The following is a 27,763-nucleotide window of genomic DNA, read 5'->3' on the forward strand; positions in this document are numbered from 1 at the left end:
TTTCCCAAAAAAGTTAGCAAATGTACAGTTTCCCTTTATCTTATCCTACCCTTATACTCAAAAAGGCGTAGTATACACATTATTCTATTCTAAAGGCACTTAAAAGATATATGAAACAAATAATCAGGATTAAAGGTGTCAAGATGAAGTACGTTAATGGGAGATGATGGGATTTGGAGCAGGCAAGGTTCAGAGTCAGCCATCATATCTTCCCATTTCTTCTGTGTTCCCTGCCTGACACCTTCTTTGTGGTCAACATAGCACCCCCAGATTAAGACCTAAAATAACCTTCTGATGCAGGAGAAAGGCCTGTGGGTCTTTCTATACCCTGTGATTCTACCTGGGGTAGAACCAAATGTACTGCAATTCAACTAATGCAATCCGGCAGGAATGAGAGCTTAAAGGGTCGAAGATATGTGATCAAATTGTAGCAAATTCTTAAAGTCTGGTTAACTCTCCAGTGTTACTGTCATAAGTACCCTCGTATTTGTCCTGCTTGGTGTCTTTCTGGGACTTTGTTGTTGAATATCTGCGTGCATTTTGCTGGACTGCGGATGAGATGATGGGTGGTTTGTTATTTGCAGAAGGAGGTTGTCCATCTATGTTGGTAATAGGTATAGATGTCAGGCCACTGTGAGACGTGGATCGCTGAGCATGAGAAGTCTCTGCAGAGGGACGTCTTTCAAGGATGTCCACTCTCTCTCCACACCGTGCCACGTCTCTCTCACGACCAAGCGCTGTGTTTGTAGAGGAACCAGCACTAGCATTGGGTACCATAGTAACGGTAGTGCTTGCAGTCACGCTGGTTGCTGGCATCATGCTGGCAATTTCATCAGTGGGTGAACGCCCAATGCTACCATCTACCTGTACCCGGATCTCTGGTGAGACTGACAGTTGGTACTGAGGCACAGGGCCACTGTCACTACTCTTAGGGTAAAGGAAGGTCTTCATTTGGCCTTTGCCTTTAACATTAACTGTGCCACGGTAATCAAACTCATAATCCATGCCACTGAGCACACAATAGCTCTCCTCGCTGACCTGGACACGACACTCAACACCTGTTGTATCCATGCGGCTGGCAATGTTGACTGTGTCACCCCAGATGTCATAGAGAAGCTTGGTGGTGCCGATCACTCCTGCTGTTAGAGGCCCGTGATTGAATCCAATTCGAAGCTTGAAGCCAAAGCCCAGCATATTCTTGTTGAAGTCGTCCACCACACACATCATTTCCAGAGCAAATTCAAAAAGAGCGCGGAGGTGGGCGTGAGGATGGGCTGCATCTGCACACTGCTGCGTATTTAGTCCTGATGCTGCCATGTATGTAGCACCAATGGTCTTGATCTTCTCAATATTCGAGAAGGCAGGCTTCCGTAACAGCTCATCAAAGTCCCCAATTAGCTCGTTGAGGACACGATAGCACTCCTTGCCTCCCTCATAGCTTTCTTCATAAAACTCACTAAAGTTAACAATACTAGCAAATATTACACCCACATTGTCGTGATTCTTGGAGTAACTCTGCGTGACCTTCAGTTGCTCAGCCACATGTATGGGGATGATATTGCGAAGCAGCCAGTCAGCCTGGTCCCTCATGTTCTGGATCTTGATGCGGTGCTGATCAGCTTCCACATTGCCATGGTAATGTAGGCGATAACTGACCTCAAATTCACGGTTAAGGAACCAAACCAGGAGAAGGAGCAAGAAAAAGGCGACGCAAACCTCAGGGCCCAGCAGATCCTGGAGGTGAGACTGTTGGTCAGGGTCTGCTGGGCTGTCAGATATGAGGATGGAGCTGTTGCTGTTGTTGTTCTGTCCACCGGACCTGAATGAGAGAGGCAGACAGGGATAGAGAAATGCAAGGAAACAGACAAACTGAATGTTTGTCAAAATAAATGATATTTGAAAGCAACACAGCAATTACAGAAGCTTCACCAAAATACATTTCTGTGCATGATGTAGGTAATATGTGAGTGACTACATGTATATCTATAAAAAGTAGAAAATTGAATGGTTGATGATACATATATGCTTTCTTAGTGAGCATAAATATGTGGGGAAAAAACAAGATGAACAAATGAACAAAATTTGTTGTACATACCAGAAAAACAGACTCTGAGCAACACTATAAGAGATAAAACACAAGTAGCACTAATTAATACATAAAAACATATATTTGTACTCTTTTTTTAATTAGACTTTGAACATAAAAAAGGTGTTCGAACAGAATCTGGCCTTTCTTGTTCTGTTTGCTTTAAGTATCAACTACTTCCAGAATTGAGGGAAAGATCAAATTGAGGGGATAATACATGAGGGAGGCATGACGCCTCTAGAACACTGCGTTCCCAGCATGCAGGTCTACTTGTGGTTCCTAGTATCTCTAAAAGTAGAACAGGAGGCAGAGCCTTCAGCTATCAGGCTCCTCTCCTGTGGAACCATCTTCCAGATTTGGTCCGGGGGGCAGACACCCTCCCTACATTTAAGAGTAGGCTTAAAACTTTCCTTTTTGATAAAGCTTATAGTTAGGGCTCTTAGAGCTCTTAGCTTATGCTGCTATTAGCTTAGACTGTCAGGGGACTCCCATGATGCACTGAGCTCCTCTCTCCTCCTCCCTCTCTCTCTCTATCCATCCATCTATATTCATTAACATTCATGTTCTGTTAATTGCATTCAATAACCTAAACTTCTTCCCCAGAGTTGTCTGTGCTTTCTCGTCTCACAGGTAATCTGGGCCTGTAGATGTCCGGATGACAGATTCCAGTCCCGGACCTTCTAGCTTCATTGTTGATTTTCATTGTGCTTCTCTCCTCTATCATTCCTTTCTCTCCTCTCTACCCCAACCGGTCGAGGCAGATGGCTGCCCACTCTGAGTCTGGTTCTGCCTGAGGTTTCTTCCTGTTAAAAGGGAGTTTTTTCTTGCCACTGTTGCTCATGTGGGAATGTTGGGTCTCTTTAAAGTTAAAACCTGAAGAGTTTGGTTTAGAACCTGCTCTATGTGTAAAGTGCCTAATTACAATAAACTGGCTTAAGATCTACCCACCTACCTTGGACTAATAGACCCAAAGTCTTAAGGCTGTGAACTGTGTGGAAGTTGCTAGACTGCAACTTAGAGTCATTCCATCCTCTTTAAATCATTGTTCAATGTATTTTAATTATATCATAGTTTCAAGATTCATGGGCATTTCATACATCTGGTATTTCATACCTGCAGGGAGAGCTGAAGAGCAAGGCAAGCAATGCCAGTCCCACCAAAGTTGCTAAAGTTGAGCGCATCCAGTAGCTGAGCTGGCAGGAGTTGCAGTACTGAATGATAGCTATGATGACAGCGCAGCAGATGAACATGGTGAACTGGCCAAAAAATAGGACACAGGAACATATTCATTAGACAAAAATATAAAAGTCCTGGAGGGAAATTTTACTAACAAGATAACCTTGCAGGTACACATTGGGACTTGAATGGGAGCAAATAAAACTGCTTTGAAGATAGCAGCCAAATAACAAAATCAGAATCCAACACCCTTATGATCCAAAAAAATTATTCTAAAAATGTGAAACTGTAAACCCACCTGGATTGAAAGATGCATGTCACAGGTGACATGGGAGAAGACAGTCACAGCGGGCAGGGACACCAGGACGGCTCCTATAAAGTGCCGTGGTACCCAGCCTGAGATTGCCCTTATCAGTGCTCGGGTGCAATTCAAAGCACTCTCCAGGTAGAAAGCCGTGCTGGAGAAGGAAAATAGAAAGCAACGATTGATACACAGATTACTTTGATATATTAGAGATGATATAAATTAAGTGTTTATCTAATTGTTGAATGTACCGTTTGAACCCAGATTGATCTCAGCCTGATCACACCTTGAATGATAAACTGATTCCAGACATGATTTTCCACACCTGGGTTTGTATTCACAAAGCATCTCTTACATCTTTACAGATTCAGTCTATCACTTTATAGATGCTGATCCACTATCAGGGCACCCACTTTAAATAGTATTTTAATATAAAATCTATAAAATATCTGTAAAATATGTTCAGACTTTTTTTCCTCCAGCCCCCTTACTTCTTTTTTTGAATTTGTGTGCCTTCATTAGACAGCAATAAGATGGAGATGACACTAAATTAGGAAGAGAGATACAACAGAGGCCACCAGATTGTTGCAGTTCATTGTCTCCCCATATCCATCTAATGATCTAATTTTCCAACAGTATGAGTACATTTAGAATATACTAAGTTACACTTATGTTTATGTTGTGAATTAAAAGCAAAAGTCTATGTAACATAAACAATATGCACATGTCATTATCATGGAAACTAAAAGACAAAACACAATTTCCCAAACAGTTTTACAGTTGCAATTTCCTGCAATCAGGTAAACATAATCCTGTTCAGTCTACATGCAAACCTTGGGTTTCTGATTCCCCCAACCACTATATTCAGTTTCTCACCGTATAGCAAACAGCAGAGCTAGAGCCTCCAGCAGTGCAGCTACAGCAGTTACAATGATTGCTGGTGTGGACGGAGTCAGCTGGGTGACTAGTGGTCGAAGGAAACAGGCCAGTGAGAGAGCCAGAAACACTGAACAGCAGAGCAGCAGGTCCAGGAAAGAACTGAATGTTGGACTGGCAAGAGTCTGCACCGCTGCTAGGTTCTCCACCTGGGACAGACCAGTAATGCAGAGGAGGAGAAAATCAAAGAAGATGTAACAATACTAAAACATTTACATAGTATTGATGACAATTAGAACTAGAATATCTTTTCAAAGTGCAAAATTGAATCGACAAAAAGTCTCATTGTACAGAATGAGTTGCAAATGAATACAACAATCAATCATAATGTAATGACTTTTGTAATTCTGTACTGAAACAATCCCCAATCAGGTCAATGACTCATTATACTAAACAATAGCAACAGTTGCAGCTATAAAGACACAAGACGCATGTCTGATTTTACACCAGCAGAGGGCATTGCAACCTCATACAAAACTACATGTAAGGTCCTGCAGTGATTTGCCTTTGCCGCAGTCTTGACCGGTCTGGTTATACCACAGCAGTTTTAACAGGCTTCCCAGACAAAACACAGACCCACAGAGAAATACAAACAGGAAGTACATCAAATATGCAGAAACAGGGAGATTCCACACCGACAAAGTCCACAACAGAGGCTCGATGACTGCAGTCATATAAAGACATCAGTAATTTATGAGTGTGTTGTGAACTCTGAACCATTGTCGGACTGCTCTCAGATAAAGTCAAAAATACACACACACACACACTCACACACGTATGCATCATTAAATACACAGGCATGCAAGCGCCGTTATGTCACGCACAAAAAACACACATACCTCCTCCTGGAAGTTTATCCGGTAAGCAGACTCCAGGGTCCCCTCCAGGAAGGTGAGGCTTAGCTTGTTTATGGGAGGTCTGTAGAAGTAGTCCTTCATAAGGCTGTGACAGGCAGAGAGGATAGTCAGTAGAAATGATGTCCGGTGTTACAATAACTACCTTAAAGGAAGCCGACAAATTTACATAATAACTGGCTTTATCCACTACTCTAACATCCATTATTAACTCCTTGGAGCACTCACCTGTCTTCTTTGATAACATCCACAAAGTGGGCATCACTCCTCTCCCTGAAGTTCTTGGAGCGTAGAGGGATGAGCGCTGAGTGGTCCATGCCCATGGCTCCTCCACTCCATGTCTTCTTCTCCTTCTCCTGCAGCATCTCACACAGTGATGTCTGGCTGTTGTTCAAGGTTTCCAATCGAGGACTGAGCAGGCCGTTCAGAGCCTTGGGGCTGCGCCCTACAGAAACTACTGGAGAACATTTCAGCACTGTAGAGTCCTAGGGTGAAAAGAGGAGAGAAAGAGGAACTGAATTTCCAAATATTATATCATTGCTGGCCAGTAATAATAAGAGGCAGTCCAAACAATACATTAAGCTAAAAAGTTTAAAGAAAGTACTACAGTAACACACTTTCATGTGCGTGTGTGTCTGTGGCACACTTTAACTGGGACTCATGGAGTTCTATTTCTTTGAACTATTTTTGAGTCTGCCTTCTTGCTTCTGGGCATGAGTAAATGAAACCAGACTTGGTTTATGATGCCCCAGTAAATTGATGGAAAAATAACTACATAACATATACTATATTGGACAGACACAGACTATTATTCACCTGAAAAAGTCAAACATTTATCATCTTAGACAAAAACAGTAAAAAGTCTCATCTGTTTAATTCAGGCAACAACAACGGGATAACCTTGCTGCTATTGGTCTTGTGGTCGTCATGGCAGCCATTGTGCACCGCTCCTTCCTCCAGAACCTGATCGTCCCCTGGTATTAGGACCACACTGCAGGATAGACAGGGAGACTGCGGGGAGGTAGATATCGGAAGGGGACAGTGTCGGAGGGAGTTGTACCATATGGGTAGAAGAAAGAAGAAAGAGAATTCATAAATTTGAGAGATACAGCTCAAGGAGAGCACATGAGCAGTTAAAAAACATGTTGAAATGACATGAGATGGAGATCAAGGAGGATGACAAAACACGTGTATCAGCTGTGATCGCAACAGCACTGCAGCAACAAAGGGACAAAACGTATCACTTAAACATAAACTAGGGATGTAGTGACAAGTCTTTCACTCACTGCACAAAATTTTACTGGCTTTATTTCAATACTACCAAGAGCAGCAGCAGCCACTGAGAAACGGAAATGGAGATGGAGAGTAAACAAGAGCCGTCTGCATGGGCTCAAGGTCTTTATTTTCATCCCACTCACCCTTTTCAAACAGAATGGAAAGTGTGCACATATGAGAGAGAGATCTGTGTGATAGTTATGCTGCGCTCTGACTGACCATGACACTGACATGTGCGACGTTCTGTGGAGTACAGAGATGCCAAAACTCACACACACACCATACATAATGTAAACACAGAGATTGCAAGCTATGTGTACCTACATGCTACATTAAATGAGCAAACGTTCATTACCGCACCTGGCCTATAAATCCTTACACACCATTCAAATGTCGTTAAGCCTTTTTCAAGATCCCAGAGTGTGACCCTTCACAATGAACCATATCTGCATGTGTGTGCGAGCCATGCACAAGATGAAAAACTGTAAATGGAGGAGTCACCAGGCAGAAAGGCTTGAGACAGGCTCCCTGTCTCCCTGCTTGAGTGAGCTTGTTACCATATGGAGGACCCCCACTGATTCTCCTGCCTTCCATCATCCTCAATCTTCATCGTATAATTTTTTTTCCTCCCCACCTACCACCCCCCCCAAAGGAGGATTAATTGGAATATGAGGTACAGTGGTGCAGGCTTTTTGCAGGATAATTATAAAGGAATAATGTGTTGCAGTGTTATGATGAGTCCAGTATGACCTTGTAGCACACTTTGGAAGCACATGAGAAATTCCCCTTGAAGGCAGAGCTAAGGAGGACATAATGGATGGACATGTTCTGGGTTGATGAGCACTATGGGTCAGTTATTATGTAGATGGCTGGCCGGGGAGAATAGCGCTTTTGATTGCCTAATTAATAAGATCTTGCTGTTTTATTCTCAGATTCTTATTAATAAGGATTTAATTAGGACTGAAAAAAGGACTGGGGTGCTACACAAGTGGGACATGAAGGCATGTGTGAGGGTGCACACATACAGGTGCACATAAACCAAATATGGAGATCAAAAAAGATGCTCTAACTACACAAGTTGCCCAAGGTTAAGATCATGTAATAGGATGGAACAAATGGGAATGTTAAGATGTGGGGTAATAGCAGGGATGGAAGCTATTCTGGTTCACTTTCTCAAGGTAAGACAAAAGGAAATTCATCCCATGCAAAAAAAAATCAAAATATTTATTAGAGCTTCTGCAACACCCACATGAAAAAAGCATGAGAGCAGAGAGATGAACATCAAAGAGGCTGTAGGAGAACATGCAGCTCAGTGTTCTTCTTCAGGCAATATAGATGCGCAATGGAAAATGATCCTAGAAATATACTTACTCCCTGACCCAACTTTTTTTATCAAATAAGGTGTGCACTCACCTTGGCTCTTTCTGCGGGCAGGGTGCCAGCAGAAGGGCCTCCATCGGGTGTGTGCACCTTGGGCGTTTGGCAGCAAGTATCTGTATGCTCTGGTCCAGCCAACCCCAACTGGGAGCAGCTACAGTGAGAATGTGGCTCTACTTTCCTTCTAGAGATCAGGTAAGTCCTAAGGCCTGGAAAGAGACACAAAGAGAGAGAAGGAGTGAGCGATGTCACTGGCAGATCAGTTCTTATTCTCAGATGTAAGAGGAACAGGGCTGCAATGTGTGGATGAAGGCTTTTTTATTTGTGAGAGTTGCTTTAGGATTCAGCAGAAGCTCAGACCCAGCAGGATGAATTCCCTCTGTGAATTATATAAGAAAAAGTCCTCAGAGGTTCTGGCAGAAACCCAGAATCATGAGAGGATTAAGCACTGAATATCAATCTCTGTCAGTTGAAAAAGCCAAGGTCATACACATGAGTCATTCTTGTTACCGTATACCTATATACATAAACATGACGTGATGCATCTTTGGTGGATTTAGTATTTTTTCTCCTCTTGAAAATATGACAGATGGGAATAATGGAGTGCTACAGAGACACACAACACTTCTGTCAAGGTCCGCAAATTGATTTTGTCCACTGCCATTTCTTCCATCATAGCCTCCTGAATTCCTGAAATCCTCCTGTAATGAGATAATTACTCTTTAATTTATATGTCATGCAGGTGTCTATGTGGAGTTCATGCATGTGTGGCCACTGACCATGAGACAGTTCCACTTTCAGACACAACCAAGCCAAGGCCAAATATTTGAACACCTGTGTCCTCCCTCGTCTATCTACATGTTATCTTTTCCATAAGTCCTAAAAGTGTGTGTATGTGTTTGTGCAGGCTTTAGGCCAAAATTCAGCTGAACAGTTCACTAAAGACAATAGCAACATGTGGTAATATTGAGATCAGGGTCTTTTAATTAACTGTTGATGAACACAAGGGGTTTGACTTGCTGAGCTGACAAAACAAAGATGCCTTAAAATACAAAAGCTTGTGTGTATTTCACACTCAGACAGATTTCTTTTTTCTTTTCTGCAGCCTTAGACCACTGAGTCACCAGGAAGCTCCCACTGAGCGATTTTAATCATGATTGCGGACATATGGCCCACTTCCTGTTTGGGTCTATGTTGCCAACTTTGTCGCTCAGATAGATACACAGACAGAGACAAATAGAGAGCTTGTAGCTATTGAGTCCACCTCACTGAGACCAAGTGTATGTGACTGAACAAACATAATTCTTCCACATCTGTCTCTGCAACACAGCTTTTTGTCACAAGGCAGGGGTGACAAACTGCAACTACACTAACAGTTGTTTGTGTGTTTGTCAGGAGCACAGGTAAGTACCTGTGACTGGTGTGCGTAGCCACATAATTCAACAGTCAGTGAAGCCACAGCCTCGGGCACTGAGCACTGTCTGCCCTAAGTACTTCAGACAGGCCTGCCACTGCCTCGCCTCAATGGAGCCGCCCTGAAGCTATACTTGCTGACACACACACGCACACGCACACACGCACACACACAAACAGAGACTGCATGCATGACACAAGTTGACTCTTTTGCAAAGATACACACATAACTTAAGGGACAAAAAATTAGATAAGCAAGAAGCAGGCATAAAGAAAAAGAAAGTAAAATGCACAAAGAGACGGATGTAAACACAAGTGTGATGATGAGACACTCACAAAAGCACTCCACCTCCAACCACGGAGGTGTGGATGGACAGCTTGGTTCTAGCTGGGTCGATAGCTAGGTGGATGAGGATTCAAGGATGAGATATGAAGGCGGTAAACAGCAGTAACAAAGAACTACTTCCACACACTGATTTCAATGGCACAGCAGAATGGCACAGCAGACGAGAAGGAGGCGGCAGGAAACTGAGGGGAGCTTTTCACTGCTTCTGACAACGAGAATGTGAGTGGGACTGTGTGTCAAATATGGATCTGAAGATACACACACACATACACACACACTCACACACACACACACACACACACACAACGCACACGCACAATTTGTTGACTGATTTCATTAGCTTGCTAATCAAATCCTTCTCTGCCTCCCACTATGACACACAGGCTTCTGCTTCTACTCATGGGTCATTGGGGTTATTTTTTCCCTTCCCTTTCTGTTTTTTTCCTCTTCCTCTGTCTTTCCTTCAATTTCAAACAGGCTGCCCATGACACTGAGTGTGCTTTCAACACATTCAAGTTCCAAAGGTTAAGATAGCTCGAAATGAAATACGGAAAACAGCAAAGAGATGTCAAACGATGCCTCATTTTTCTCAATGCTGTGAGTATAGAGTTGCATAGGTGTTACTTTTTTCCTGTTCACTCAGCCAGCTTGGGACCACTTGAGTCAGAGAAACAGTCATGTCCGTTTCGAGTTGAAGTACACACTGTATCACAATTAATGAGTCATGATTATTTCAAATCCTATATCTTCTGTTAAATCAATGGTGCCTGCTGAGTAATAATAAAACTTTATAAGACAGGGACCAAGCCACCTAAACAGAAATGACTGAACCCCAACGCTGTAACAACTTATTAAAGATAATGAAGTGTTTCAAGCTGGATAATATGCACACCAACACATTACTCTAGAGAAAGGGTGGAGAAGATTTAATAGTGAATGAAAGAATGATGACCCAATATTTAAAAAAGAAACACAATTAATAAAGCAATTACAAACAAGACGGACAAGAATGCAAATGAATAAAACACCACAGTACGTAAAATGGGTCGAAACTCATACATAAAATTCATACTTCAAATTAAATGTGTTCCTGGCTTGATTTTAGGAAATACACAGAAACATCATGCATCAAAACAGAAAGAAAAAAATCAAAATGAATTTGGCCTTCAGGGCACCCCCCTTTCATCAGATTAAAGAGGAGAAACATAGGTAGTGCCTTTCACATGTGGTCGTATGTTACATCGATCTCATTTTGCAGACAGACAGATTGTTTCAGGAAATCACTTCACATGGCAGAGCCCTGACAGCCCGAGAAGAGCAAGATAAATCGACCACAGGGGCTTGCAGAGATGTATGCTGGGTTATCTGAGTGTGTTTGTATGAGGGGTAACGTGAGTTCAAGTGTCTGCAGATGTGAGTGTTTGCGTTCCCTTTCCTGGCCATTCTAGGACAATCTCTCGTCTTTACGATCCAACCTTGTGGCAGCTGAAATTGCAGTGTTGTCAGGCAGTAAATTGCGGCTCTAATAAACTGGGCTGACTGGGGTCCAACATCATCAAAATCCAGCTGTGCTCTTTGGCCTCACGGCAGGGAAAAAGGTCAGGAAACGTCATGCTGTGTGTTCAGATTAATGTCTCTTGTTTATTTCTAACTCACTGTATGTCTGTGCAGATCTGTTTGATGATCTGTGATGCTAGTTCATTTATGTGTTGGCCTCTTCTCCATTTCTGATGACCCTGGGCTAATTGAAGAGCATCATTAGTGGCAGCCATTGGGCGCTATAGGACTTGAAGTGTCCTGTCCTGTGCTATCAGCTGACAGGGAACAGTAGATAACCTTTTCCAAAGCCCAGTCACATTATCTCCTTCTCCAAGCCCCTTTGTTCAGGACAGAGGAGAGTGACATGAGAAAAGCACTTTGCAAACAAATAACACCATTACCGCCACTCCTCCCTTCCTCTCGCCTCTTCATAGCACACACAAGCTCTTCTGGGACAAAGGCCGCCCCTGAACCCCGCTTTTCTGTGAAGAGGGAGGTCTTGAATGTGCCAAACAAACATACACAAAAAAGGGTGGCTACAACACATATCATGACTGTAGTGGTCAATTCAGACACTGCCATTGCAACCCATCAGCCCTGAGCAGACAGAATGACAAAAAGCTTGAATGCAAACTATCAGGTATAAAAGTCATCCTATACACAACAAAGCACACAGACAAAGACAGAACAGAGGATGGAAGGCCAAATAGTTATTCAAGAAAAAAAAACCCTTGGGATAAACAAGAGAGAAAATAAAGAATAGATAAATTGTGAGAAAAAGCACACCAATTCTAAAGGCGCAGTAGCTATAAAAACAAAACCTTTTGGGTTGTTTATCACAAAGTGTCATCTCTCCTTTCAACTTCCATTTGCAACCTAAGTGGGACTGAGCAGCAAATGCTGCTGTCCCAGGGAGGATTACTAAAAGCAGAACGGGAGGGCAACGGAGAGGGAAGGAGAGTTGGCAGAAACGCTTGAATCAGCTCACACACACACACACACACACACACACAAAAACAAACATATCATGCACCTGATCTTCCAATAATGACAGGTTTGCCTCCCAGGGCCAGGTATGGGAGCAGCAGGGCAGTGGAGCAGGTGGTGCAGAGAAACTAGAATTGCTAGGCCGGGCAGATCTCCATGCCAGTTGGCGCTGCCAACAAGCAACCTGACCAAACCCCCACCCCCACCTGCCTTCTGACTCCACTGTGTCCCTATCCTGGGATATACTGTACATCCTGTCCTTGTCGGGGGGAAGAGGGCAGGAGGAGCAGGAGGAAACCTGTCCAGTATGACAGCTTGTTTAGGAGAACGTCTCTACTGCGGCTTGGTTTGCAGAGAGGAGGTGGAGATGAGAGGTAGAGATTAAAGAGATTTTAGGAGCAATTCAAGTAGAGAAAGACGGAGTGAGGAAAGAAAGATGTAGAGACTAGAAAGAGGCTGGGAATTTGTGGTAGCAGTGGTGGAATCAAATATTTTGTGTGTGCCGTCTGTGGGTGAACCCATTCAGTCAGAAAACATGAAAGACACATATGCATTTTTCATAAGGAATCACCGAGGGACTCACACTGTCATATCTGACAGTAAAAGGAGGTGCAGAGAGTCTGTATGTGTCTCCCGAGATGAGGATGGGTAGGGGGAGGGAGAGGGAGAGGGTGAGTGTTGACCTTCCTCTTTGCAGCTGAACACTTCTGCTGAGCCCCGGTTACTTCTGAGGCATTAAAGGACATGTCAGAAGGTGAGCAGAATTATTCACCATGTCAAATGCCAGAGAATGTCAAGCAGAGAGAGACGTGTCAACAGAGAAAGCTGTTTCACACGTTGACTTTGCCAACAACAGACTGTCTTCTGAATAATATATATATATGACAGGGTGTTCCATACTTAGTATAGACATAGAATCAGTGTCATAATTTCTAACTACTTGAATTCTTCTATTTTCCCATAACCTTGCTGTTACTGGTTATGTTGTCTAACTTATAAGTATTCTTTCTCAAAACAGCAAAAAGATGTCAAAACAATTATTAAAAAAAACTGACAACATGTTGCTCCACTGTGTAATGCAAACTACTCCGATGAGATCTTGTGCTACTGTTTCAAAAACATTGCAACAGCCTTGTTTCACATTATAAGTAAGCCAGAAAGACGTAGAAGCACTCTGTAGTGACAGATATGCTACGCAGAATTTATTTCATGTGGTAATGTGTCAGCAACCACATGCCTTCTTCAGAAATTCCTTGGAGCTCTGAAAAAGGCATGTTGTTGCCAGTTTCCATTTCCATTTAAAAGTGCTCCTGCTACTTTTGCAAGTGATTATTTTTGTTTGCTGCCTAATGCACGTCATGTGCAGTAAAGTATGCTTTCCTGACAGGTTTGATTGCGTAGGCTATTCAGAATTCTTACTTTGCAATTTTGAAACAGCTATGAACTCATATCATGCTGTTGAAGTGGGTAAGGCTGTATAACTTAATAGTGAAGACATATAAAACATTTTTTTCTGTAGACCAAACACTGGTGCCTAATATGTACAGCATCAGTCAAACGTTTGGACACATTCTCACATCCATAATGAAAAGGTTTGTCCAAATGTTTTACTTTTAGACTACAGCACACATCAAACTCAGAAAAACAGCTAAACCAACAGAGTTTATTACAACATTCAGAGACCCCAGATAACACAGTCAATGACCTCTTAGTATAAGTTCACAAAGAGAAACAGCAAATCTTGCACACCACCTGGGTTTTCTCAGCGCATTATCATGTCAGTGGTGGGACAAACACTCGTCTCTAAACTGTGGGTTACATCAGAGTACTTCTCCGCTTGCACACAAACACACTCTCTAGCACAACAAGCCATACTTAAGCCTTCCACTTCCCGTTGCAATCAACAAAATCTGTCAATATCCTTCCCCTCTTTCTGTCCCCAAGTGCTGTAAACAGGGATGGCACTATAACAAAAGTTCCATATTTGGCCTGTGTTTTTTCTTTTCCTGGCTTCAATCCCGCCCTACCACAGCTTGCTGAAAATTACAATAGAAACACTTGACATCTCTCCAAAGTCTTTAACTCTCACTTGGCTGTGTCTGTCTCTTATTCCCTGCGCTAGTTTTGTATTCTGTGCCTTCGATCCCTCCATCCTCGACAGCCCCAGGTTGCCATGGTCTGCTGGAAGAACAATAGATACAGTTGACATCCCTCCAGAATCTCTAAACCTCCCACCTCACCTTTTTCTCAGTGGCCTCTATTTTCTCCCAATTATGTATCACTGTAACTCACTCTCCGTCTTTCTCTCACTCTCCTTCTCTTTCTCCGTCCTAAATCCAACTATCCTCCCTGTTCTTTTGTGTCCAAGCCGATATCCACTTGCCTCATCACCACACAGGCTTAAAACGTTCATCACTGCAAAGAATTGCCCCGGCTGACATCATCCCAAAAGCTTTCACTTTGACTTTCAATCTCATCTTTTTTATACCATCTTCGGCTCCTCTGTCAAACCCTTCACCCATACAAGCTCCTTTGAATGTAAATGCCCCCACCTTCTTGTCATCTCTCTCATAATCGTCACCATATGGCTCCATATGCCATTCAGCACATCTGTTCACACTGCAGAAATATATCTATACGAAAAAGCAAAACTTTACTTTAATTATCTCAACAAGTGAGGAAGTTTGCCACAGAGGTATCTGATTTTACTAATTTCCCATGTAGCTCAATCTGTTTCAAAGAAGTTCTTGAAGCATTTAAAATGTTCTTTATAGTGCTTAGCTGCCTTGCACGGTCTTGTTTGAAAAATACCATTTTAAATCATCCCCCTTCAAGAAAACATTTAAGGAAAAGACAGAATGAGTGTAAAACACTTTGCAATCAACTCACAGCATCAGATACTGAAGTGATTTGTGGAGCATTGTGCTGGAACTCCCAGCCCATTACATTAAAATGTATGATTAAAATCTCTCCTAATGATTTACTTATTTAATTTTATAAGCAGATCTTTGATCTCTTTTTTATATTGTTATCTTAAACATTATTTACTACTCCTTTTTTACTGCTTTACTAGGAGAGTAGCTACTTTTGTGAAGATCTTTTCAATGATTATGTAACATACTTTTTTTAGTCTATAAAGCATTTTGAAGGTTTTTAAAACTGCTATAACTACTACTATTAAATACATTTTGAGGGCAAAGAGCTGAAAGTGTTCCTCTACCTCATGATGACATGAACCATTGGTTCCAACAACCCTTTTCCTTTTTCAGATAGCTGTAAATGGTAAATGGACTGCATTAACATAGTGCCTTCTGACCACTCCAAGCACTTTTTTACACTACAAACTACATTCACTCATTCACACAGAGATTCATACATTGATGACAGAGGCTGCCACGCAAGGTGCCAACATGCTCATCAGTTTTTCTAATCATTCACTCACATTCACTCACATTCACACACCAACAATTTTTGGTTCGGTATCTTGCCCAAGGACACTTTGACATGTGACTGGAGGAGTCGGGAATCGAACTGCCAATCTTGCAATTAGTGAAGACAATTAACCTCCTGAGCCACCGCTTCTTCTGTCTTCATCTGACTTAACCACTTAAATAAAATCATGGAAAGGAACAATTTCTAATTCATTCTTGACCAGGAGATTTCACTTGACTAAAAGAGACAAACATCTTCTCAGGGATTATCCTGTTTCTCACTGAAATTCGATTTCATCACATGCTGAATTGTCACAGCCTGAGATCCTATTGACCACTAACTATGAACAGTGCTCCCTCATTGATTAAATGGTGACCGAGTTTGTAGTAAATGATCAGAGTGAACAGCCAACAAAGACACATATCTTCCTCATGCTCCTTCTCCTCTAATATCAGACTATGCTTACTCAGCACTTTGAGTAATGGCATCTTAACCAGGGGTTGATGATGAAAATGTTCCAGATCTTCTGCTGAGCACTGCGCAAATCCCTGAGGACTAGTTATCTAAAACAGGCTAATAAAACAGGAATAAATGAAGACACTAACTACAAGCTCAGGTTCCACCAAAGAAAGCCTGAATCACATTCTGACTGAGATACAGAGACAGACAGTTCTTAGCACTGTTCACTAGCATCTTCTTAAAAAGCAGTACTAACAGGTTCATTCAATCGCATGGTCAAGCACAGAGAGGAAGACTGGAAACAATTTGAAATGCAATTGGTTAATATAGGCATTGCTGTTATGTTTGTTGAAGAAAATGTCATTTCAAAAGCAGCGGAGGCAGCACTGACTCAACAGTTACAAAATGAGACAGCAGCATGATGGACAGTTGCAAAAAAGAAAAATGGTAGGAAGCCAGGAAGACAGAAGAGCGACCCGAAGAGACAGATTGAAAGTGATAAAAGGATGGGGAATGACCTCTGCCAGGAATATATCAGGTACTTACCACACGCTCACACTCCCACAACCACAGACACATACATGCAGTAAGTCAGCAATGGCCTTTAGGAGTGACAGCCTGGGGGATTCCTGGGTTAAGTACATGGAAGGAGGAGCAGTTGACAGCTGGTGGGGATACAGGAGGGCTGTCAAACACTGAAGCCAACGGATGGAGCTAAACCTGAGACAGGCTCAAATCACTTTTGATATGATATCAGTATCAGCCTCACAATTCCAGTACTGGTCAAGCTATACCATACACCAGGCAGGCAAACATAATTTTCATTTTAAATGTAGGAATCAATATTTTTTTCATAATCAGTTCATCATTTGGTCATGTCATTTTGGTCAATAATAATCTTCTAACTGCTTTTTGTCTGATGAACAGTACAAACACATGATAATAATGGCATAACAGAGAAAAGCAAGCAAGGCATTTTTATGATGTATTACTAATCAGTTGCCACAACTGTCATCAATTAAGTTTCTGTTGAATGACTAATTGATTAATTGCCTAATTGTTTGAGCTCTAGTAAGCCAACAAGCACACTCACACATTCATGTAGTGATTGGACCATGTAAGACACGTTATAAAACATTCAAAAACAAGGAGGGCTGTTGAATATTTAAGATGGTAGTAAGTAAGTCTACATACCACAGAAATATGGGTGAAGAAAAGATAATAGGAGGAGAAGAAGAAAGGATGGTGAGGAAGAAAAGGTCAGAAGTGATATTGAAGAAAATGAATATAAAAGAGAAAAACAAGCATTGCAACATACAGGCTTCTTCATCATTAGAGCCGAGGGAGCTGAAACTGGGCTTAGATAGTACAATGCATTTCAATTCACAGTCTGTACAGTGCACATGAATACACATATACAATACAATAACAATAACACATAACAAAATAATTCATGGTGTAGAACACACTTCTACTGCACACGCACACACAAACATGCACAGTCAATCTGTGCGGGGTGAGTGCAGTAGCGGGCTTCAGGGTTGACTGGCTCCCCGTCATCCTCCATCATTCATAATTCACATAGCCATTTATCACACACACACACACTCCCTGCCATACACACTAACTAGTCACTACAGCCACAAACATGGACAGGGTGCGGCTGCATGTGTAGGTGTTTGCATTTAGTTTATGTAAAGAGCTGAAATTGTGTGTGTGTGTGTGTGTGTGTGTGTGTGTGTGTGTGTGTAGAAGAGTGAGTGTGGGGTTACTGTGTGTCACCTTAAGAGTGAGCTCCATCCGTCAATGTCAGTAAAGGCTAGTGTGCCTCTGTTAGGAGGAGTGCTGGCATTTTCTGTACCCTTCATCACAAGGGAGAAAAGCTTAGGATGCATCAGTGAGTCATGATAGCCAGTTATCACCCAAGCATCTTTGAGAAGGGCTGAGCACCCTGCATGGCTCAACTCACACTTTACAAGAAGAGATCTAAATGAAGTATCAAATATACCGTGAGATAGCAACAGCAGCAGCATATTTCTTTGACTTTTTCAAGGTTGACAAATCTTTGAGTCAGACTGCATGCAGTTTACACTTGTGTAGGTGTCCTCTAGAGATGTAAGAATCGCTGAATCGCTGTGAGTGTTCAGCTTATTGTTGCTGTGCTCACACAAAAATAAGCCTTCACGTGGTTTTTACCACCATATGAAAGTCAGAGCTTCGGCTGAATAAAGTCAATTTAGCCCCTTTCTCCCAGTCGGAGCACCAGTTCTTCCATCTAAAAAAGAACCTCCAGTTTCCGGCTGACCCTCGTCCCTTTTAATAGACTGTTGCCATGGCAATTAGCCTTGGTGGGCCCAGGGTGCGGAGCTGGAGTAAGTGTGTATATGTGTGTGTTTGTGTGTGTATGTGTGTGTGAGAGAGAATTGCTGCAGATGGGAAATGTCCTTTCCCATGTGTTGTGCTGAGGCTAGTGTTATGACTGTGAGTCGGGTGGAGCTACATAAAAGCCCTGAACAGGATGAACCGAACAGGAGCAACTCTATCCATCTTTTTGTCACAGTCTGTAGACAGTATATATTTCTCTTTTTTCCACTTTTTCTTCATTCTCACCTTTCTTTCATGCCCTTTCCTCTTTTCTCGATTCTCTCTATTTCATTTGCGGGAGGGAAGTTATGTTTGCAGAAAGATATGCAAGCAAATCCTTGCAGCACATTTGCATATGTGAAATCCTACAGTGTATGATAACAGATTGATTTGCTGTGTTCAATCATGAGAGAGCAGCAAGAAGATTCCTTTATAATCTCTAGCTGCATAAGCATATCAAGATGGCATAATATTACTATATCTTTGACACTGTAAGATTTTTCTTACCCTGAGGTAATGAAAGGAGCGTAATTCTAGTGATAATCATGTGTGCAAGCCTCTGCTATTTAGAGAGCTTGATAAAAAAACTGCAAATGCAAACACTACAAGGAAAGCTTTTTGAGGACATACAGTACACTTTGTAATTTGAAGAGAAGAAACCACATGGCCAACATAATAAAGACATTATGTTTACTATCCTGCAGATCAAAACTCTGCACTGCTCACAACCTCTGTGGGGCTAATTACACCAGAAAGCAGACATCTGTCATATATGACCGCCTCCATACAACAAGCTACACAACATTAGGTTACTTCCATTACTCCACCAGTTTACTGGTAGGTAATGGAGCAGCAGAAATGTGGAGGAGCCAAAGAAGATTTCTCTCCCATTTAACAACACAAGATGCCCCCAGAGCATTTACTTTTCTTACACTTTTCTTAGAAAGAGGCTTGCCAAATATTTCTGAAATAATCTTGCCTCAACAACTTGATAATTCAAAAACTATCATGAGATAATACAACAATAACTGTATAAATGGTCCCTTAAGATATTTACAAGCAAGAAAATTAGAGAAACATTCACTAACAAATGAATGCTATAACCAAGCAGGTAGAGCAAGAGGAGTCTAATGAGTTTACTACATTGTAGTGCTTTACTGCTTCACAAGCATGTTTTCAAATCAGGAAATATCAAGATACTGTAATTGCTACAAGATTACAATATTGCCATATTACAATAATGACATCTAGTCAAAATATACCGATATCAGTAACTGATGTCAGCTCTAACACAGTACTGGTTGCTTTATAAAGCACAGTTTTGTAAGCAGCATTAATAATCCAAAATGGTTACATCCATCCTAAGCTAAAATCCTCTCTCTGGCTTATCCAGGTCATGTTTCATGGCACCAGAGCATTACTCTTTGCAGGCACTGCCACTGATATCACATTCTATTCTTAATTTAATCTGGATTCAATTAAAATAACAAAGGGCTTCTGAACTAAGTGAAACAATGTGTGCAGACAGCATCTTGTGATAACATGTCCTACTCCACATGCTACATGTGCTGAATATGTTCTACAGGCTAAGTCATGTCAGCCTGCTTGCATGTGGGCCCTTATCAGACAGACAGTGGTGGCGCTGATATCAGGCTCTCTCATCCACCTCGCCCTGGGTTATCTCTGTCACACTGGATAGGGGCAGGACACTTCACCATTGAGCCAATAGGACAGCTGTCCCCGATAGGGGGACTGAGAGGTCTGCAGGGTCCTCTGACACTTGTCAGGATTAAGTGGAGCATAACAGATTACATAGATGTTCAGACCAAAATCTCCAACAGTATCAGCCCAATAGAAAGCTCACGCCCATGCAGATATGATTATTTGCAGCTCTGTGAAATTATATGTTTACTGCTTTTCTGCTCTTGATCCTAAAAACTCATTACACCCCCTGAGTACAAATCTTTTATTGCTTGCTGGGCTGAAGCAGCAAGCAATACCATTGCTGCACAATCCTTGTGAATGAGCACAGGTAGCCCAATCCTGCTGAGTAACAGTGTGACACAGCAGATAACCTAAATGACTGCAGCTATAAAATCCCACTAATCACCACCTTTTAGACCTTCCAACAACCTTGCCACAATGGCCCTATGTTTGCAAAGCATGACATGGGATCCTAAAGCTCTGCAGACTTGCTCAGTATGATAAGGACAAAGATGGTAACTGGCGAGATTGCATTGCTGCAGGCTACAATGCCATGCTGTGCTGAACTATAATACACAGTACAGAGCGGTACTGTACAATGCAGTGTGATGTATTACGCCATTAGTCTCTCAGCAGAGCTGTAATCTACCATGCACAGCCAAGGTGTTCTAGGCAGGGCTTGGTCACTGCAATACAATATAGCAGCTCAGAGTCCCCCTGGCTGTTTCATTCCCCTGGCAGTCTGTGAGCAGTCACATCCCCCTCTCAGACTTCAGATGAAAGGGCAGCGACACCACACAGTTTGGTGTATAACAGTAATCCCAGGATCTATTTACCAATGGTTTTAAAAACCATACCAACAGCTGCCACCACAGCTTAACCACACTCTCTCCATATCTGCCCCCTTTACCCCATCGTAGCAGTAAGCCACTCGACTCAAAGCACTCCATTTCACTATTGACCGCCCCTCTTCCCCTCTCCCCCTCTCCCCCTCCCTTCAGTAGGGCTTAATGCTGTGTGTGCATACTGATTTGGACTCAAGAGTCTAGACAAAAATTATGCCAGGTATTTGATTGCTGGCTGGGGGAGAAGACAGCTGTATATATATATTAGGGTGAAAAAGCCAAACCTTTTAACTTTTTGAGTATGGCAGTGTGTATAAATGGTGCACACACAAACACACACACACACACACACAGAGCTAGCACTATAGGTGTGAAATCCAAAGGCTTAAATGTGTACAGCCTCCTTTTATCCGCTTTTGGATTCTTCTGGAGCTCAATGCTGTGGTTCAGTGACATGGTGGCTTAACGTAGTGGGGGTAAGGCAATGCTGAATGCATTTCTTCTCTCTTAGTACCACCATCAATTGGACCAAAGCCAAGTCTCAACCAGCAAAACTGCACCACAGGTAAGAGCAGTTCATCTACTTTCACTCTCGCCTTCTCTGTTTCTATAAGTGTAACCTCATTTATTGGGGCCAAGGTCACAGGTAGCAGCCAAAATAAGCAGTTCTCCACTGAGCCTCAGGCAAATACTGTACACTTTACTGACTGACAGTACATCCCTGTGGAATTGAATTTGCAGGGTAGAGGAAGGGATGTGTGTCTGTGTGTGTGTGTGTGTGTGTGTGTGCGTGACAGAGAGAGAGAGCAAGAGAGGCTCCCAAAAGCCCAAATCAATCTCCCAATAACTAATACCTGCTGCAGAGTGTGAAGTATTAGGGCAAGAATGAAGAGACAGAGAACATTTATCACTGAAACTATTTGCAGCTAAGTTCTACTCTGTGCTCAAATCAATCCCAATGTAGCTAATCAATTATTGTTCTCAAGGTTTTTAAGGCGGACAAGGAATTGGTACAAATTAATATCACGGACCAAGTACATATTATCTTATCTATGATTGTTTATGATATCTGCATGACATGAGAACCTCTGTTGTTGCCTCATCATAAATATACACAGCCATGACAGCCTCATTATAGGCAATCAATATCATTTGCTGTAATGAAAACTTCTAGCTGGCAGGCAGCTGATGTGTTTGGGGTCAGGATAACACCAGGCCAGTGTGGGAAGATATGATGATGGAGAATTACTAACATTAATCACTTTAGCCAAGGAGATTACCCAGTCTTGCTTAATTAGAAATCTCCCAAAGGGCAAAGGAGAGGAGAGAGCGGGGCGGGATACTGTACACAGCTGCCCGAGCACAGCTTCACTCAGCAGTTAAGTTGGAAAAGGTCAAGCTCACAATTTCAAACTGAATCTGAGAACATGCCTTACCTTCAAGCGACTGGTTCCTGAGAACTGTGTACATAATGAGTGGAAAGGGGCTGTGCAATAATAGGAAAGAGCTGTCATAAGGTCAAATTAATTAAAGTGTTCTTTACAACATCAAAGTGAAGCAACTAGTGTTCATTTGGGTTATTTATTTTATTCTTTATTCATTGAACTTGGGTAATAGCAACAGCAGGGGAGAGAACAACGAGAAGAGTTTTTAAAATATCTGCCACTAAGACAATTAAGTAGTCTGGGCATTTTATGTACTATCACAGTGTTACAAATGAAGGCAACAACTCTTAATGAGCCTAATAACTACTTTTGGTCTTTTCACATCGTAACACAACGCTTAGTCAACATCAATACACAAATAATTGAATTTCCCTTGAAAAAGAAAGGTTACTAAAGGAGAGACGGAGCAACTCCAACTCTCTGCGGTGATTCTGTCATTATCACAAAGATAACAGGGCCATACTGACAGTCTCCTCCAAAGGGATAATCTTGTACAGGTGCCATCATTCTGCATTAAGCACAAAAGGAAGGACATAGACGGTTACTTTCCAGGGAAACGGAGCCAAATATAGCAACCATTTCCAGTAAGGAAAAAACACAACACAACAAGGTCTGGCCTCACGTGCAGCCCCTTATAGAGACAACCACCCACAATGAGTCTTGTACAGAGTGTTGTGAGGTGTGCATTGTTCAAACCTAACCATAACCCTAACCCTGTAAAAGGATAATCTCAATATATCCTTCCCATGAGCTATATTGTAGCTACATTCATTTTTTAAGCTAACCAGTGCTACAATAATTCATTAGTCAATCGAAAGATTATGAATCAACAACTTGATTTAAATTGGCTTGAAAATAAATTATTTATTCAGGAGACATTTTTTATTTAATTCTATTTCTCTCTTTTTATATCCATAACTGACACTAATGGAAAGCATCACTTGGTTTACAGATCAATAACACTTTTAAGTTATTCTAAATGCTGTTGTTCGTAATGTTCTGTGTGTCAAAGACTAATTTCTACCACGGATTATTAAAAGTTTTGGACCATTGGTCAGACAAAGAAAGCAATCCGACAACATCTGCTTGGGAAACTATGATGGCCTTTTTTTATTTTACTTTTTTCATCTGACATTCTATAGACTCAACAATTGCCTGATTTTTTAGGAAAACAATCAGATTAATTGATAACCACAACAATCATCATTAGTCAGAGCTTTAAATCTAACTGTAAAGTCCTCAAGCTGTCTTCAGTTTCATCCACTGGGATGTAAAGTGAGCCACCACATGTTAATTTGTTGCTAAAACCACAGGCCTCAGGTCAGTGAAAAGCCAGCAGGATGCAGCTGTAACACTCAGCCAACCACATGTGACTGCACCCTATGTGAGCCTCTGCTACAATGAACCACAAATAGTGTATAATTACAGTGCACAGTTATAAATAAAAAAGGAGAAACTTTAGAACATGTGCACCTGAAAGATGGGACAAAAAGACTTGACAATCTGCAGCCTGGAGTTATGGTGGAGCTGTAAAAACACTTATAAGCCAAAAACTATTTGTGAGAAGGTGAAACATCACTGTAATTCAAAAAGAACATCAAAAACACAAAGAAGACAGCTGCACAAATCTGTGTCCAGGTCAGAGCAATTTACTTCTCAGTCGGGCAACAGGGACCAGCTCCAGCCAGGATCCAAGCCTGGCTGCAATGTTACCCAAGTGATTTACACTGACTGAGCTAGACAGTGGAGGGATTTTTACAGCACTAGAGAACAACTCTCTCCTGACAGCCAGCTCTCTCACTGGCACAGCAAATCTACAGGGGGAGAATAAATCTTAGGAAGGGAACTGAATACATGATGGAGGCCAGAAAGAAGTCGAGCAGAAGAAAAAAGAGGAGGAGGCGATAACACTTTGGGTAACACATTTATCCTTGCAATAAAAAAAAGAAGAAAAAAGGAACAAGTGCAAGAGTCGTAGTCACTCATTAATCTAAGAGATGAGGGGAAAATGCAGGCAAATAAATCACTCTGGGCTGGCTGGTAAACAAAAGGCACTTTCACTTCATCTCCTTCCTTAACTGTTGACAGCACTGGTTGCCAGGCCAAGTTGATCATTTGTGCACACAAATTATTAATGCGTACACTTACATTCCTCATTTGTGCAGGTTATCAATTTATAATCCATGTTAATCTGTGCCTGAAATGGAGTGAACAAAATCTGGCATGTAGCCTCCAAGGAGAGGAACAAAATAAACCTGAAATGCAGATTTAACAGACATGATCAACACCATCTGCAATACCTTAGTGAGACTGTCATTTCACTTACACTGGATAATAATGGATCAGCAACCTTAAATGTCAGAAAGAGTCATTAAGACAACAATTAGTTGCACACTGGGGCAATTTGCATAAATGTATCAAATAAAAGCTGCAGTCAAGCAGTTTTGAGGCAAAAGGAAGTAAGGACAAGATAGAGAAGTGAAGACAAAGCTGTAGGCAAATCACTATTAGAGACCGTTGCAGTGTTGTAAAGCATTCCCTGGGGTTCAGAGCGAGGTTAAGAGAACAGGACACATTGAGGACGTCTGGAAGGCAATGTAATTGAGCAAGGGAATAAAGAGTGGGCAGAGACAGGGTGCAGGGGAGGCTGGGAAAGAAAATGGCGTCTGTCTGTGATACAGTCACATAATACCAACACCACAGAGGGCACTGATCACAAATTCAAACTCCTGCCAGCCCATCTGTGCCAGTTACAATAAACAATGCTAAAATCCTGTGTCCAACTTGAGCTATACAAATGCTCCTGTGCCACTATTTTGATAAATCTGGAGTTAAACTGCTGACATGTTGGCATAATTTCCTCTAGTAATGGCAGGGAAGCATTATAGGACATAAACATAAGCACATAAAAATGCCAAAGTTTGTAGGTTCATGGAGGAATAATTGCATTGATAAGTCTCACAACTGTAGCAACTGCTGACCTTGGAATTATTCTTGTTCGATATTAAACCTACGTTTTTCATAATGCAAGCTACAATAAAAAATGAAATAACACTGAAGAAAAGCTGGAACATTATCTCCACTCACAACATCTATACTTGGCATGCTCATTTATACCTTATATTCACAGCGCACCTACCTTTGAGCTGGTCTGCCACCACACTTTGTCCTATTCTCTCAATGACCTGTCCATCTTCATGTTTGTAGCGATCATCCAGAAAGTCAGCGGTGGCCTGTGATAGGTGCACCTTGCCAGCCACACCTAGTTGCTCCATTAGGTTAGCCAAGTTGACATCATTTGACCAAACATCAAACTTGAAGCGCTTCATGCCAAGGATACCACACAGTACAGTGCCAGTGTGGACACCCACCCTCATGTTGACCATCTCCCTCTTCTCCTGGCAGAATTGTTCAATAGCTTGGATCATGCCCAGGCCCATTTCCACACAGCAATAGGCATGATCTGATCTGGGTTCTGGACATCCAGCCACACAGTAGTAACAGTCTCCTAGAGTGCTGATTTTTTCACAGCCAGTGAGCTCACAAAGCCGATCAAAACGTCCAAATAAGTCATTGAGAAGCCCAACAAGGGCATGAGCAGATTTATTGGCAGACATTTTTGTGAAGCCCACAATGTCTGCAAAGAGGATGCTGACAGGCTCCATCCGCTTCATGTTGAAAGGTCTGAAGATGATCTGACCTCGAGGGATGGAGGTTTTCTTACGTTTATTACTCTTAGGGCTGGAGATAGCGGCTGCCGCTCCACTAGTGGAGTATCGCTTCACAGAACTGTCACCTATCTCCTCATCACCTTGCTTCATCAGTTCATCAGCCACAATTCTGGGCATGACAGAGTGGATCATTCGCTCTTTTAAGGCTTTCTCCACCTCCAGATCTTTGCCATGCATGATAGCTTGTCCCACCTTGAGGAAGGTGCTTCGTGACCGCACCTCAGACATGATGAACAGGTGCATGCCAATAGCGTGGGCACAGAGGTGGAGCAGGGCTTTGGCTGGGCCCAACCAGCTTAGTGTATTCCAGTCTGCTCCAGACGCTATGCTCCAATCGCCCCCTGTCAGGGTCAGATGCCACCAACCCAAACTCTCAAAAAACACAGAGTAGAAAAGCCCAAGTAGAACAGAAGCATAGAGGCGAACATGGAGAACACTGTAAAGCAACAGAAGAACCTCAATACAGAGTGAAAAGGTGCCTACAGGGGAGAGACAGGGGGACCAAGTGCTGTCTCCCACCAGTTTGTCATAGGAAAGGTTGTATGAGGGTCCCATGCCACTGAGCTCTTCCACATCAGATGTAGGTGTAGGAGTCTCTGGATCTCTGAAGCCTGCAGTCTGGATCTGTGGGGCTAGTGTCAGGATGAAGGTTACAAGGATAAGAAGCAGTGATACTTGGTTGTAGCAGCGAGAGTAAAGCTTTGTGAAAGTTAAGAGGAAGAGGAGGAGGCAGAAAAGGAGAAAGAATGCAGTGGGAATTAGAAAAGCTGTCCTGTCACAGCGGGAAGGGTTGGCAGCAAAGTACAATCCCCAGAGGAGGCCAACAGCAGCCAGGTAAAACAGCACATAGCGGAACCGTCGCTGGGTCTGAGGGAAACACCGTTCTCTACAGGCCTCCTCCAGGATGGATGAGTCAAACTTTGGGTCCCAGAAATGACCTGCAGACCGTTCAAAAAGCTGAGGCATCTTCTTCTGGGTGCGAAAGCTCTTGACCACTGGCCTCCTCGCTCCGGACTCCCCAGAGCTACAGCTGGAGGAGATACTGTACTTGCAGTGCTTGGATCCTCCGATGAAGCCTCCCCCGATTGAACCAAGTGGCCCGCCTCCGTGCTTGTGTTTGACACTACTGCCAATCTTCACTGAGACGCCCCCATCTCCGCTTGAGTCACAGCTCACTTCTGTGTTGTGAGGCAGCAGTTGTTGATGTTGGGGAGATGCCATGTTGCTTTTTTTATCTTTCCAAAATCAAAGATGATGCAGATGGTGGGGCAGTTCAAGGTAGAAAAGGAAGGTAAAGTAGTAAGGCAAAGTATGGAGCCACAGTATAACAACTAAATTTCAAAAAGTCTTAAAAGTGAAAAAGCAGAGCATAATCAAAATCTTTTCCAGGAAAATTATACTCAGTTAGCAGTGTAGTGGCTGAAGAAACCCCAGTACACCTTCCAAAGATTTTGAGTAGTTCATTATTGCCCTTCTTGACGTCAATCCCT

At 42.4% G+C, this 27,763-nt stretch overlaps 1 protein-coding gene across 1 annotated transcript; it reads right to left on the reverse strand.

Moving 5' to 3' along the window:
• Positions 1-256: 256 nt before the first annotated feature.
• Positions 257-27,494, reverse strand: LOC128378456 (adenylate cyclase type 9-like). Its single transcript, XM_053337979.1, has 10 exons — positions 25,682-27,494; positions 8,045-8,217; positions 6,257-6,367; positions 5,585-5,841; positions 5,342-5,444; positions 4,443-4,651; positions 3,561-3,720; positions 3,200-3,342; positions 2,096-2,119; positions 257-1,819 (listed from the first exon to the last, which is right to left on the reverse strand). The coding sequence occupies exons 1-10, from the start codon at positions 27,492-27,494 to the stop codon at positions 439-441; spliced, it is 4,374 nt and encodes a 1,457-aa protein (XP_053193954.1). The 3' UTR covers positions 257-438.
• Positions 27,495-27,763: the final 269 nt, after the last annotated feature.

Source organism: Scomber japonicus, chromosome 18 (assembly GCF_027409825.1).
Source record: "Scomber japonicus isolate fScoJap1 chromosome 18, fScoJap1.pri, whole genome shotgun sequence".
Lineage (NCBI taxonomy): Eukaryota > Metazoa > Chordata > Actinopteri > Scombriformes > Scombridae > Scomber > Scomber japonicus.